Source organism: Muscardinus avellanarius (genome assembly GCF_963383645.1).
Source record: "Muscardinus avellanarius genome assembly, chromosome: 4".
NCBI classification, from domain to species: domain Eukaryota; kingdom Metazoa; phylum Chordata; class Mammalia; order Rodentia; family Gliridae; genus Muscardinus; species Muscardinus avellanarius.
This window is the reverse complement of record NC_137789.1, coordinates 114,164,002-114,180,175: the sequence shown is the minus strand read 5'-3', so window position 1 is coordinate 114,180,175 and position 16,174 is coordinate 114,164,002. Positions and strand designations below refer to the sequence as shown.

The 16,174-nt window shown below is 39.2% G+C and overlaps 1 protein-coding gene across 2 annotated transcripts in view; it reads left to right on the top strand.

Moving 5' to 3' along the window:
* Window positions 1-1,700, top strand: part of CTNNA3 (catenin alpha 3) — a gene marked incomplete at both ends in the record, with an annotated part of 1,656,346 nt that extends 1,654,646 nt beyond the window's left edge. For both annotated transcript variants that reach the window (XM_080694112.1, XM_080694111.1), the window contains one exon: window positions 1,413-1,700. In XM_080694112.1, coding sequence (XP_080550238.1) covers window positions 1,413-1,700 — 288 coding nt within the window. The remainder of the gene's footprint in view (window positions 1-1,412) is intronic.
* Window positions 1,701-16,174: the final 14,474 nt, after the last annotated feature.

Sequence of the window (16,174 nt, the reverse complement as noted above, 5' to 3'; positions counted from 1 at the left end):
ATTAAAGGGAAACTCTTAGTTCCCAATCTGTCAGTAGAGTGACTTACTGAGCATGTTATTCTGCTTAAAATCTAGTATTCTTTAAAGTTGTATACATATTCTAAAGCTGTAAGTGTCCTCCAAAATGTATGTTGGTGCTTCGTGAAATCATTTTTAATGTTTGTAAAATATTTGACATTCCTGCCACATTCACAGATTTTACATTTCTGGCTTGAATCAGTAAAAAGATGTACAGATGTGTAGTGGCCAAATATTATTACCTTTCAAATTACAGATTTCTTGGTGTTACCTTTACAAGGATTTTAGGCTCGGCATAGAATGGAGCTAATTAAATTTTCTTCCCAGGAAGCAGCAGCTAGACCTGTGCCCCAGGCACATAACCTCAGCATACAGCTTTCCTCCGCTCATTTATTCTGTATGTGAGATGAGACTCCTCCAACAGCAAAGGTAGAGTACTCAGGCCAGTCAGCCGCTGATGGATTTTAGTAACTACAGAGCCAGCGTTTGAGGCTCATCCCTGACAGCACACATCACAGAGGGTGACAGTGGAAGCACCTCTTCCCGTGTGCGTTGGCTGCAGATGACAATCTGCCAAGCTCAAATAATGGAAGAGGCATCGGTTGTATAAAAATGAATCAGCTTGACTTAGCTTGAAGGTATTTTGCAAGATTTGAGGAACATCACTCCATTTCTCCCTAAGATTTTTTTTTTCTTCTTTTTTGGCGAACTCAGAAAAAATATAACGAAAAGAGGAATCGTGTGGAGAAATGATATTTAATAACAGGGAGTTTTCTGGCAATGACTCTACTGGTGTCTTTACATGCATTATTTTACATTTAATAAGTATTTGTTTCTATGTAGTGACTAAAAATTAGGGTCAAAATGATTAATTTTCCCAAGTTAACAAGTGGGAAACCTGGAATTTAAACTCAACTTTACTTGGCTGTAAAGTTTTGGCTCTTTCTTTATTAACAGGCTGCATGATAGAATGAAATTTTTATGTTAAAAATGTTTTTAGGTCTAATTATTTAATAAATGTTGATGAAAGAGAGTGGTATATGTGCATGTCTATACTGGCATATGGGTGTAGTATTCATCTTAAACTATATTTGAAATAAAGAAATGTGTGAGGTTTTGTATAAATTTACATGCAATATATATTTTGTTTCAGATATCCCTGTTTTACAGAAAGAATTCAGTTTCACCCCCCTGGAACTAGGACAATCTATTTATGCATATGATAAATTGATAAAAAATGGTAGGACAGAAGGATGTAGATAATTATACATAGTTATATAAAATGAGGGTTCTGGAGTAAAAGAAAAATGTCACTTTTCAGCCTCTCCATCATTAGATCTCTTTAAGTTACTCATTAGATTCTTGAATAGTAACTCTTTCTTTTTTTCCTACAGTTGGACAGTGTCACCTCCTTGATCCAAGCAGCTAAAAATCTGATGAATGCCGTCGTGCAAACAGTGAAAATGTCTTACATCGCCTCCACCAAGATCATCAGGATCCAGAGTCCTGCTGGGCCCCGGCACCCAGTGGTGATGTGGAGAATGAAGGCTCCAGCCAAAAAACCCTTGATTAAAAGAGAGAAGCCAGAAGAAACCTGTGCTGCTGTCAGAAGAGGCTCCGCAAAGAAAAAAGTCCATCCCGTGCAAGTCATGAGCGAGTTTAGAGGAAGACAAATCTACTGAAACCACTATTCTACTCCAGTGCCTATGTAATGAAGGCCTGGATAACCACAGTGCTTTGTTTTACATTTAATTAGTTCTGCGATTTCACTAAGCTTTAGAGTTTTACTTACAAATAACACACAACATTGAGCACTAAAACAACACAAGCAGTATGTATTTGGGATCATGTCATGGCCATAGCCGGCACATAATAATCACCTCTGTTTTCTGAGTGAAGGAAGACTTCAGATGTGAGTTAGCCTGCATCATCACAGGGATATTTTATATTCACTACCAACCGCACAGAGGAGATGCATATGAGTCCTATTTACCAGTAATAGGTTGAATCCATTCACTCTTATTGTGAATTCAAGTGCTTATTTCTCAATGGAAACAAAAGACTTTATATAATATTTGCCATCCTAATCTCCATACTTTATTTATCTGGCCTAACCTGGCACCTTGTCTAACAAAAATGTGTGATTCCTGCAGGAAGGAAAAACTTTCAGCCTGTAGATTTCTGAATCTATTATCAACTGATTAGTCTAACATCCATTATACACCAAATTTGAGAATCTATTATCAACTGATTAGTCTAACATCCCTCATACACCAAATTTGAGCAGTCAGGTTACTTACTAGATTTTGAATGTCATCTTTTGTTATTAACAAAATGTTTTATTAGCAGTATAAGGGTTAAAGTGCCTTTAATGCCACATTCACAGCTTTTAGGGTTCCATTGTGTTGAGCAGTTATGCACTTTTGAGTATTGAGTCCGTCAGAATACATATGTAGAAGAAGAATTATCTCCTGCTGGGGAAATGAAACACTGAGCTATATCCCAGTGAGTTATGGTAACAAGTGTATGGAGTTTTGCATATCCATTTGCAATAGTAATTAAAAGTAAAACTCAGTTTGAAAAAACTCTTTGGTATTGAGTAAAATATAAATCTGAATTATGCCATTGAACTATGAAGCAGTTAATTACAGTGAAACGGAAATAATTTTAATAACAATCTTTTAAATAAAAGTCATTGGGCAGTGAGACCCTGTTTCAAAATACAGAATAAAAAAATAGTAGCTCGGAGGTAGAATGCCTCTGGGTTCCATCCCAGTACCAAAAAGAAGTCATTGGGTCATTTTATAATCCAATAACTGCAATCATCCATAGTTGAATTTAGAATGGACTTCACACAGCCTCAGAATCTAATGCACTGTCTCCATCCCCATCTATTTCCCTCTCTGTGTTCTTTCTCTGTTGAATTTTCCATAAGTGCTTTGGAGGAATTAAGTTTCAGCTTCACTTGTCACTCCCACGGGGTTACCATTCATTGGACTTTTTGTATTCATTCTCCATTTGACCTTATCATTTTATTATAATTTCTCACATGCACGGCATTGTTACTGATGAGTTATTTCAATAGTCATGTCACTTTAGACTAATGAAATAAAATGTGTGCATATAACACCAGTTGGTATTAGAAGATCAGTTTGGGTCCATGATGTTTGCAACATAAATAAGCATAAAGATTGAGAGCACGATATAAATGGTAATTGGAGCAAAATGGTATGGGACAAGAAAGATATCTTTAGTAGGACATTATTAATTACAATGGAAATATTAACTTCCTTTTGCTATAATGAATTATTTCATTTTTCAAAACGCTGGCTTACCTGGGCTTTATACATAAACTTTCTAGAAGTTCAAGGCAATTACCTCCATATATTTATAATTATTCTAGACAAAGTCTACTCCCCATAAGAAAAAAGGCAGTAAAGAATAAACTTGAAAATACAGATGATTTTCAAGAACAATCCTACAATTGAGGAAAATAGGGAGCTCCTTTTATTGATATACTGCCATCATTTTCTGTGTTAGGCATTGAGCATCTATGGCACATTTTTCTCTCAGGTAGAAGTGTGAACTTGTAATTTAATTGAGAAATGAATTTCTTTAAAAGTCACCAAACTAATACCTGTATTGCTTATCTCCTAAAGCCACATGCACAAAAATCATAAGAATCTCATCTAGAAAATCTAATGCCCACATGTTGGAATTTTAAATGCAATATTGGATGCCAAAAGAATAGACATACTTTGAAATTATAACAAGTATCAAATACCTTCTACTTCTTTAAGTAAAAATGACCCTGTACCCAAAAGAAATGTGAAAAACCCTACTTTTTAATAATTGTATGTTTCTAGCTTAGCTTAAAACACAAAACTACGATTAAACAAAACAATAACAAATTGAACTCTATTAATGTCCTTGGAGTAAATTTGCCACAGTAATCAGATGAGCAGCAAAAGCAAAAGCCATAAAGCTGAGAAACACCCCTTTCCCCCTGAGTAAATTTCTGTAGTGGAAAGCATTTCCAGATTTAGCTTAATCCAAATCTACAATAATACAAATGTTTACACAGAAGAAAAGTTAGTTGTAAAGATATTAACAGATCATTCTTTTATAAAGTACAGATAAGGGAGACAGAGTGCCACATGCCTATAATCCCAGGATTTGAGAAGCAGGTAATCCCAGGAAAATCGCAGGTTCAAAGCCAGCTTCAGCAATTTAGTGAGACTTTCAGCAACTCAGTGAGACCCTGTTTTCAAATAGAAGTAAAACGTGGCTGGGTATACAGAGGTAGAGTGCTCCTGAATTCAATCCTCAGTATCATAATAAAGAAATAAATACAATAAATCACAGTTAGATAAATCTAGCAAATAAGCAAGATTCAATTTGGCTTATTTATATTTAAATCTTTCTTCTCCAAGAGAATGCTAGGAATTTCTTAATGAAAAGTGATAATTTAGTGGACCATTATGCACCTTTTGAAATCACATCACAGAGATTGTTGCCTCCTCTGATAATACATTTGCTTGATCCTGCTAATTAGAACTCACCTTTTTCTTTTAGTGAAATCAATTTATGTTAATTTACATAGAAAAAAACTTACCGGAGAGGGGAAGTTTTGGATCACCTACAAAGACCCTTCTATCCCTGGTTAGCTACCTGCATAACTGCCAAAGTTAGACTAGAATCAGAATAACTTAGAAAATACCCGTAAAATCACAGTCCACTGAAGATTCTTCTAATTAGAAAAACTGGAAGGTTTCCATCAAACACGAATGGTGATAAATATCTTTTATCACAAATAAAAATTGTTAGATTAAAATGTTTCTATCCTAATACAATTTATATATAGTTCTTGAATGAATAAGAGAGAAAACCCTTGAACATCACATTTTGAAGCTAATCAGCTAATTGTTCCTTGTCTTATTAATACAACATAGTGTTAAAAAATACAATATAAAATTCCATCTACTTAGGAGGCCAAGGTCATTGGATGACAACTTCAAGGCTGGCCTGAGAAACTTATCAGGACCATATCTCAAAATAAAATAAAAAGAACTGGGGATATAACTCAATGTTATAGTGCTTGCTATCAAGCATGAAGCCCTGGATTCAATTCTCTAGTACCAAAAAGGAAAAGAAAATACTATATAATCCTCATATTTATAAGTGTGCCTTCTGACTTTTGAAAATGCCTCATTATCAATATAAAATATAGTATATATTAACATATATAAATATAAGTAAATATATATTCTATAAAATCTCTTGTATAGGCCTCATAGCTACACAGAGATTTCTATTCTTACAGTCCTGCATTGTTGATGCACTTTGAAGAAGTTCAATTTTCAAGGCCTATCATTGTAAGAGAATTAAAATTGTGAGCATATAATTAAGTGTCCGATTTGGGCTTTCAAATCTAATATTGCTCCTTAAATACAATAGCTACAATAGTGAGTGGTTTAGAAGACTCAAATGAGACAATGAGACACGTGTCTGCAATCGCTTCCTACACCATCACTGTCAGGGCGGTCATAAAACCTATATTCTGTAGGTTTTTATCTAAGTGTATGCTTTTTTTTCCCCCCCAGTATAATCATTCCTTTCGTCTTTCTATTTCCTCAAAACATTCTTATCCTTTTTGGTGTCAAATGTACATTTCCATGCTAGGGATTGTGGTTTCCATGGAGACGGATTTCTGTACAGTGGCAAAGTGAGTAGAGTGAGGTCTGAGGGTTTTTCTGGTGATATCAAGCATTCTCTAGTGAACTTCCTGCAGATTCGCTAGCCGGTTTCCGTATTGTTATAAGTGATTATCTAGGTTGGCGGGACAGGCACACCTGAATAGCAATTCGAATGAAAACTCTGCTTTCTTTTGTTGGCTTGCCTTCTACCAAGACCGCCTTCCTGTTGTACATTTAGGAATCAAATATCCATGTTTATGTTTGTTAAGTCAGAAATGTCTGTTTTATTTTTCAGAGAGTTTAGGCATATCCAGTTAAAAAGAATGTCCCTTGCTTACTATTTTTGTGTGTATGTGGTACTGGGAATGAAACCCAGAGATATTATACCTACAAGCTACACCCTCAGCCCTAGTTTTAGTCTTTTTATTTTTGAAACAGGGTCTCATTTGAGTTGTGAAGGACCTCACTAAGTATCTGAGGCTGTCTGTGAACTGTGATCCTCCGTTTTCTGCCTACCAAATGCTGAGATTACAAGTGTTCGCCACTACACCCGGCAGTCTTGTTTACTATTTAATAATTCCTTTTCAGTAGAGTAGGATATTTTCTGTAACCTGATTCATCATTGTTTTCATCATATACCAATAATCGTTACTTATTCAGAGGTAAACTCTCTTTCTTCTTTTTTCCTTTATGACTCTTTTCCCATAACACTATGGTATGTTCAGTACTAGTATTTTGCATGTTGCCACTAAATAAACAAGCAGGGCCCTATGAAAAAAGCATCCACATGTGAAGCACCTTTAAGACTTTTCATTTTGGTTGTTTGGGTCTAATTATAAAAAGATGTGGCCAGGTGTGGTGGTGCACACCTGTAATCCCAGTGCCTGGGAGGCTGAGACAGGAGGATTGCACAGGTTCAAAGCCAGCCTCAGCTACTTAGTGAGGCTCTCAGCAACTTAGTGAGACCCTGTTTCCAAATAAAGTATAAAATGGGTCTGGGAGTATAGCCCGAAGGTAGAAAAGCCCCTGTGTTCTACCCCCATTACCACACACAAAAAATGAAGATGTGGATGCTATTAAAGCTAGGTGTATGTATCTGAATATGTCCTGATCCAGGCCCTTAGCACTCTTTTAAACATTTGAAAGAGGGGAGAGGGGGGGTGGAGAGAAGAGAGAGGATTTAAAAGTTTAAAGGCATTTTCCATTTTTACCCATTCATAAGAGGAAGACCATTATTTTTTCCAATAGACCATATAGAATGCATTCCTAAACACATCAAAAGAAGATAATACTAATTGACAAACCTGTCCAAATACAATCAGCTTGATCAGAATCCTGTCTATGGGCAATAGATGGTCCGTGGGGCTGACCCTCATGTATGAGCTGCAGCTGAGATGCTTCCTGGATGCATGATGCCATCCAGCAGTCCACTGGACAAAACACATGGATTTGCTTTCCACATAAGTGAGGCAAGTGGGATAAAAAGAGGAATAAAAGCAGATTATTTCTAAATGGGCATGTATAAGAAAGTAGCAGAGGTAAAGAGAGAATAAGCAGGGTAGTTGCAGAGCAGATGACCTTTATTGATAGGAGAGGGGAAGAGCTTTGGTCCTACAAAGATTAGGTACATTCATCCTCAGGAAGATTTTCAGGACTTGGTGGCTTGGTAAAGTAATGTTGGAGGGAGAAGAGAAATATATAAATATTGAAGGTAATTTAGGAATTGCGTTTTTAAGTTGAGAGAAGGAAATCCACTCATTCTTTTGGACAGTGGTGGGTGAAATTCTTCCCCAAATCAGAGCCAATCACAATAATTGTATACTTAAAAAGTGTTGGTTGAGAAATTATATTGTTCTAGGTACTATTCTCAGTGCTTATGATATACTAGTAACCAAACAAATAATAACCTTGTGCCACCTGTTTGTTAATGATAATACTTTGAATAACCTTATAAGATAGACACTATTGGCTTTCTTCTATGACTAAGGAAACTGAGGCTTAAACAGGATAAGAATGTTTCTCAAAATCTCACTGGCTTTATACTTTTATTATACCTCAGATTCTGAACTTTGAGTCATCATCCCACTCAAACTTCTCAGGAAATGGGATTGTCAGTTGATAAGGAGATACAAATTTTATGTACTGGCTAGTTTCCTATGGAAGAGAAAAAAAGATAAAAGCATTAAAATATATTATTAACTTGACTACAGTGTTGCATGCCTATAATCCAAGTATTTGGGAAGCTGAGACAGTTGATATGCAGGTTTGAGGCCAGCCTCAGCAAATTAGTAAGAGTTTCACCCACATAGTGATAACCTGTTTCCAAATTTAAAAAATAAAATAGGGCTGAGGGTATAGTTGAACATCCTTGAGTTCAGTCCCTAGCAACACACACACACACACACACACACACACACACACATTACTACATGTTCTGCATCATTCCAAGCAAATAAGTCTTATAATTTGTTGCATATTCTCACCTCTAATGACTGAATACTGTATATCAGATATATATATATATATATATATATATATATATATATATATATATATATATATATATATATATTATATCTGTGTGATCTAAAAAAAGAGGACAGCCCTTGCCAAGTTACTTGTATTACTATGGAGGACAAAGCTTTAATGGAATTACATGTGTCAGCCTATCTGCAAGTCCAGGTGCTAAAAAACTATTTGCTGCTTTCTCTTTATTTACTGCTGATGTGTGCCTGTGTGTTTAATATCATGAATTCCAAGAGAGCATTAACCAAGGATTGTTGAAATAGGCTATAAAGTTTCCCTGTATTTTAAATCTACCTATACTATGGCAAATATGTTTCCTTCTTTATGGAGGTCACAAATGTGCACACTATGTGGCTGACTACAGGTAACTCAGTCTTTTAACATCACCTGGTCCTTTTTTCTAGAATCATCTGAAGGGTACTCTTCTTGCCCATGTTGCAGGACATACTTCTACTTCTCAGGTCCTAGCAAGTTAAGTGACTTTCTGATATTTATTTTGAAGAAGTCTCTGGTGTTTCCTCAAACTAGAAATGTTTTTATCTGGAGTCTCCACTCTGTGTGTGTGTGTGTGTGTGTGTGTGTGTGTGTGTGTGTGTGTATGTGTGTGTGTGTGTGCGTGTTACTGGGGGTGGAACCCGGAACCCAGGGGATTTTCTACCTCCAGGCTATACTCTCAGACCTATTTTATATTTTATTTAGAAACAGGGTCTCACTAAGTTGTTGAGAGCCTCACTCAGTAGCTGAGGCTGGCTTCGAACCTGTGAGATCCTCCTGTCTCAGCCTCCCAAGTGCTGGGATTACAAACCTGCGCCATCACACTCGGCTGAGTCTCCACTCTTGTGTATATTGTCATCTTGATGAACTCTGATACCAGCTGTAGGAACTAAGGATATCTTCATGAAGGACATTCTTTTAAGGCTCAGATGTCCAACAATCATGTCTAAAATGTTATTCAATGTAGGATATATACAAAAGGCTCTTACATATTAGCAGAGTAAGCCTTACATCTTCATTTCAAATGAGATATTTTCAACTTCTAAAGTTGTCTTTTCTTGACATTTTCAGGAAGAATGCCTATGTTGAGTTCTGATCATTTGGTCCTCAAGGGCTGTGGCACCTCTCTAAACACGTTGACATTTCATTTCAGTAGTTACACGAAGAGTTCAAAAGCCTGCAGGACACTGGTTTTTCTATTCAGACATCCATGGATTGTGCAGTCCAGGCCAATGTTCAACATGTCAAATTGGTTTCCCCTCTTTGTAAATTATCTGCCCCACTGTGTGGTAGTCAGTGAGGCACCAGTTTAGGTCAACAGGCTTACATGACCTGGGCTTTCCAAAGCTGACTTGTGCTGGAGTTGACTCTCAAAGCAAAAGGGCAGGATTGAAAGGTTAGTTCATGCTCTCAGTTAAACAGAACTCTCCTTCTTCCCTAGGCTTTAAATATAAAACTAATTTTAAAACACAGTGGAGAAAGTGCTCTAATGCTTGCCAAATCTTATGCAATTTTAAATCCCTACCTTATGTGTTGGTATACAGTGCGTGTGGGAAGATATAAATAAGAACTTCAGCCACTGTCCTGCAGGATTAAGCTGTATTACTTGTTGGATTTTAATTTTTTTATTGTGTTGTATAGTCCCTCCAAAGAAAATTTTCTAAATGACAGTATAATGCTTTCTTCTCCATATTGTGACTAACAAGTCCCAGAAAACAGAAGTAGACATATGTTATGCCCAATTTAGTGCCTAATAGTTGATGCTCAAAACAAAATTTTCTTGGGCAAATTGGGTAATTAAATATGAATTAAAACTTCCAATGAAAGATTTCCAGATGCCCTGGCTTTCCATTTTGATTACGTTTTTATTTCCATATTAACTTGGCAACAACAACAGAAAAATCACTCACTCTAAGTACTTTTACAAGGAACAACCTGACAGCTTAAATTTAGTGACATCTCCCTCCGCAGGTGATAGGGACATTATAATTCAGGATGGAGGCAGCTTTAAACTAAGAGTTGATGAAGTAAAAGTAAGTTGATGGTTAATAGTCATGTTTGCTGCAGCAAGACCTTGAGTACTTAAGCTTAGTGGTCTCTGAGTTGTTTTGGATCATCTGGTTTGTACATCTCTGCTGTGCTGAGGCAAAGAAAGGCTAGTGAACCGCCCATTACACTAATGGACAATTCAAAGCAGTTTTGTGCTTTGGCTATAGATAAAATGTGGCAAAAAAAAGCACTATACACCCTTTTAGTCCATATTTATCTTTAAAGTCAGTTGTACCAATCAATAAAAGTGAATTATGTATCCAGAAATAGAAAGAGCTCTTTAATACCCTATGACATTGACATACAAGCCCAAATACTCCTTGTTTGGGATTCTGCATGCCTTTTGTGTTTAACTGAATAGTTAAGTTTTTTGTTTTTCCACTGTGGTCATAATTGCATTATTTCACATATATAACACTATGTTTGAAAATATGTTACTATTATTTTACTTTATTTTTATTTTAACTCATGTCACTTTGTAGTTAATAAAAATTTCTCAACTGATACTTAAACTCTGTAAAAGAAATAAAATTTAAAGTACTGGCTATTCATTTTGTGTGTATATTTAGTTGTGTGTGTCTTATGTGGAATTTTTTTATTTTTTTAGGGTTTATTTATTTATTTATTTTAATTTTTTATTGGTGCACTGTATTCATACATCATAGTGGGATACAAACTTTTGTAGACATACATGCACACATCGCCCAGTCAGCCCCCACCCGATCCCCACACCATTCTCTCCCCATCCCTCCCTCCCATGCTTGGCTTAGTGGTTGACATCTAGTATTATAGCAATTTATCCAAACTTAAAAATGATAATCTCACATAACAGTTTCATTTGTCTGATACCAAGCTTTAGATGACTTAAAGATAACATTTCAATATTTCTTTTTACTTTCTTTCTTACCAGAGAATATTTTTTTTCTATTTTTTTTTTTTTGGTGAAACTATCATATATTTATATATTTATTTTTCAGAAAAAAAATCTATCCTAATATGGAATATGGACTCTAGATACCCACAACAATCTTGTAAAAGAACAAAGCTAGAAGATATATATTTTCTGATTTCAAACCATATAAAGCTACAATAATTGAAACAGTGTAGTACTATTCTAAAGGCAGATATATAAACCATTGGAGTTAAATAAAAGCCTAGAGCTAAATTCTTCCCTATATTGTCAAGTTATTTTTGACAAGGTTTCCACGAACATTTGGTGGTGGAAATAATAATCTTTTAACTAAATATTGTTGAAAAATAATAATTACATGGAAAAGAATAAAATTAGACCCTTACCTAATCCCATATACAAATATTAACTCAAAATAGATAAAAGACCTAAATATAAATATTAAGACTATAAACTTTTAGGAGAAAATCTGGGTCATAAAACCTCACAACACTGAAATTGGCAGTGATTTCTTGGATATGATTTCAATGGCACAGGCAACAGAAGAGTATACAAACTCCCTAAAAAATAAAAAAAATAATATATTGTATATCCAAAGACAATGTAAACAGAGTTAAAAGTTACTAATAGAATGGGATAAAATATTTCCAAATGCTTTATATGAAGGTATATTAATATTCCAACTAGAAATCCTAAAAATTAACAATAAAGGCAAACAATACCATTTAGAGATAGGTAAAAGACTAACTTAAGTAATGAATCTCCACAGATAACCAATCTTAGTTGTCTGTTGGATGGAAAATCTTATTTCTCTGGTTCTGGTGTGTGTTACCTATTTCTTCTTTGTAGTTAATCTCTGAGTATTTTCTCTAGTGCTGGTTTTGAAGACAAAAATTCCTTCAGTTTCTGTTTGTCATGGAAGCTTCTTATTTCTCCATCTAATTTGATAGAAAGTTTTGCTGGGTAGGAAATTTTTGGCTGGAAGTTGTTTTCTTTCAGAGTTTGGAATATGTTACTCCAAGTCCTTCTGGCTCTCATGACTTGGTTTGGGAAGTCTGGAGTGATTCTAATTGGTTTGCCTCTGAATGTCACTTGGCCCTTTGTTTTTGTTGCCTTTAAGATTCTCTGCTTGGCTTCCACATTGGTCATTTTGACAATTATGTGGCGTGGGGATCCTCTTCTCCGATCCTGTCTAAAGGGAGTTCTATAAGTTTCCTGGACCTGTGTATCAACCTCTTGCTCTATGTTTGGAAAATTTTCTGCTATTACTTCCTTGAAGAGATTGTTGATCCCTTTGGTTTCACTTTCTTTTCCCTCCTCTATTCCAATTATTCTTAGGTTAGCTCTCTTAAAATGGGCCCATATTTTATCAATATCAGATTCCTGCTGTCGGATATTTTTTTCTAGATTAGAAACTATGCGTTCATTTTTGGAATGATCATCTTCTAAGAGTGAGATTCTGTTCTCCATGTGGTCTAATCGGTTGTTTGTGCTTTGAATTGAGGCCTTTACTTCATTAATTGCATCCTTTATCTCTTTTTGACTCTCTCTGAGTTCTTTTCTAAGCACCTCTATTATTTCTACAGTTATTTTCCTGATTTGATCTTCTAGAAATCTCTGATTTTCTGTTTTATCGGGTTCTGATGTTGTGGGGTTGTGGGCATTTATTGCTCCAGTATTATTCCTCTTTCCCATGATTTTGGAAGTTTGTGCCTTCTCTGGGTTCTTCCCTTGGGTCACTATGACTTCACGTAAGGTGCTCTGGATCGCGAGTCTGTGCTATCTCAGACCCCACTACTCCTTTACTGGGTTGTATCACAGAGTCTCTTACCCAGAGAGTCGATAGAGGCTGCTTTAGACTGTGGGGGTGCCAGGTTGCACATTCTCTTATGGTGTGATATCTCTGCCACCACCACTCCCCCCCTAGGTCAAGTTCCAGGGAGTACAGTACTGGGATTTCTCCTCTGTGGCCCGCAATTTGACTCACTGTTCTTGAGTACGCAGATGTAGCCGTACTGAACTTGGTGAATTCGCTGCTGCTGCTGCCGGTGGCAATATGGTGCCTCTGCCACGCCCTCGGCCGTGAGGCTGGCGTATTTCTTCTTGGTTTTGATTTCCACTCTGAATCCCTGCAGCGTGTGCTGAGCTCAGCCACTGGGAGCTTTAGATGTTCCTTCGCCGAGAAATCCCGCCTGGCTGTTCCGCAGCGGCTCACCTTGGCTTGCTGTAGCCATCCGGTGAAATCGCCGCTGCCGCCGGCAGTATGGTGCTGCTGCCGCGTCCTCGGGGGTGAGGCTGGGTTATCTCCTCTGTGGCTCTGAGCTCTGTTCTCAGTCCGCTTTCTCTCTGGAGCCTGGTGATTTTTTTGTTTCTCTGGTGATGGTGTTTTCTGGCTATGAAAGGCGCTGATTTTGTGGTAATGGAGATTGGTTGTTAGCGGGGCTCTTAAGCCCCGCTTTTCTAGGTCGCCATCTTCCCGAAAGTCTCTGGAATTTTTTTAAAAGAAGGCAAACGAATTGCTGAGTAGTGCAATGGGTATCTTAGTTGTCATTTTAATCATGACTCTCTTTTAGTTATACATATTAAAACTCAGAGAGGCTACTTTTCTAAGCTTCTTTATGCACCCAGTTAATAAGCACAAGCCAGGTGTGGTGGCGCACACTTGTAATCCCAGCATTTGGGAGGCTGAGACCTGAGGATCGCGGTTCGCAGACAGCCTCAGCTACTTAGTGAGGTCTCTGCAATTTAGTGAGACCCTATTTCAAATAAACAATAAAGCTGGGCGTGGTAGCACACACTTATAATCCCCACACTTGGAAGGCAGAGACAGGATGATTGTGCAGGTTCGAAGCCAGCCTCACTGGCTTAAGAGACCCTGTTTCCAAATAAATAATATAAAAAAAATAGGTCTGGGAGTATAGCCTGGAGGTAGAAGGGTTTTCAGGAACCCCAATACCGCCAAAAAACAACAAACAAAACAAATCAAAACAAAACAACAACCAAAAAAAACAATAAAAAAATAGGGCATGGGGTGTAGCTCAGAGGTTGAATGCCCCTCGGTTCCATCCCCAGACCCGCAAAAAAAAAAAAAAAAAAAAAAAAAAACCCAGAAAATAAGTAAAAAATAACATAGATGATAGAACTAAATTCTTAGTTTAAATGAGAATCTGGGATTGCCCTGGGTCCTGGGCAGGGGTCAGGCGGGGCACGCCGGAGCCCAGAAGAGACTGGGCCTGGGTCGCAGTATTCTGGGCCTCTCCTCTTCCAGGCTGCGCGAAGCACGCCAGACCCCTGGAGTAACAGGGCCAAATCGCATGGCCCTGGGTCCTGGGCAGGGGTCAGGCAGTGCACGCCGGATCCTGGAGGAAACGGGCCCAGGTCGCAGGATTCTACCCCCCCTTCCCCCGGGCCGGACCACACAGAGCACGCCAGACCCCTGGAGGAACTGGGCCGGATCGCATGGCCCTGGGTCCCGGGCAGGGGTCAGGCGGGGCACGCCAGAGCCTGGAAGAGCCAGGGCCGGTCACAGGACTCTGGACCCCAGGCGGAGTCGTGTGGAGCATGCTGGACCCTGGGGAAAACCGGGCCCGGGTCACAGTGCTACTGAGTGCCTGATCCCACAACCTTCTCAAACCACACATACTGTCTTCTCTTATTAGAAATAATTTTTAAAAAATGAAACGAAAAAGAAAAAAGAAAAATATCGGAGAGGGGTCAAGAAGGCCATGGCAGATGCCAGTATACTGGAGATGCAAACAAAACTTATCCAAACGATCTGGAACTTTTGGAAAAATTTCCCATGAAGGAGGACTGCTTCTTCTCTACAGTATTAAGAATATTGGACATCACCTGTAAGGAGACAGTTTAGCAGAGACCTAGGAGAAAGGCGGTGTTGGAAGCGTTCTCTGCGATGGCGGGAGAGACTTGTATTCAGGAGAAGCAGAAATCGGATCCTACCAACCTTTTTTATTGGAGAAATTACACCAAGTGTCAAATGCTACTGTCGCGCATACTCAGGAACACTGGACAACATTCAGAGGGGAAAAAGAGCTTGGGAAAGATTTGAAATGGTGTAGTCAGTGGCAATGGCAGTGGCCAGTACTCAGGGGAGGCAGAGATCTGATGCATTACACCTGGAACCTTTGAAGTAATAACCCCAGTGGCAGAATGCTACGACCATGCACCCTCGAGAACGTGGGACAAATGGCTAGGTGAAGAGGGTGCTCAGATTGGAGCCTGCTGAGGGGTGAGGCCAGCAATGGACACAGAAAAGCTGGGATTGGAGCCTGTCATGAGACAAGGCTGGTGCTGGGGCCTCTGAGGCCGGTATCGGAGCCTGCTGAGGCGTTAGGCCGGTGCCGGGGCCAGCAGCCGGTGTCGGAGCCTTCTGTGAGGCAAGGCTGCTACTGAGGCCTCAGAGGCTGGGATCAGAGCCTGCCGAGGGATTAGGCCGGTGCCGGGGCCAGCGGCTGGCATCAGAGCCTGACGTGAGGCAAGGCTGCTACTGAGGCCTCCGAGGCTGGGATCGGAGCCTGCAGAGGGGTTAGGCTGGTGCTGAGGCCAGCGAGGCCAGGATCGGAGCCTGCCGAGGGGTTAGGCCGGTGCTGGGGCCAGTGGGGCTGAGATCGGAGCCTGCTGTGAGGCAAGGACAGTGCTGGGGCCTCTGAGGCTGGGATTGGAGCCTGCTGAGAGGTTAGGCCAGTACTGCCAGTAAGGCCGGGATTGGAGTCTGCCATGAGGCAAGGCCGGTGCTGGGGCCTTCGAGGCCAGGATCGGAGCCTGCCGAGGGGTTAGGCTGGTGCTGGAGCCAGCTAGGCCGTGCTTGGAGCCTGCTGTGAGGCAAGGCCAGTGCTAGGGCCTTCAAGTCCAGAATCGGAGCCTGCTGAGGGGTTAGGCTGGTGCTGCCAGTGAGGCCGGAATCAGAGTCTGCCATGAGGCAAGGCCGGTGCTGGGACCTTTGAGGCCGGGATTGGAGCCTGCC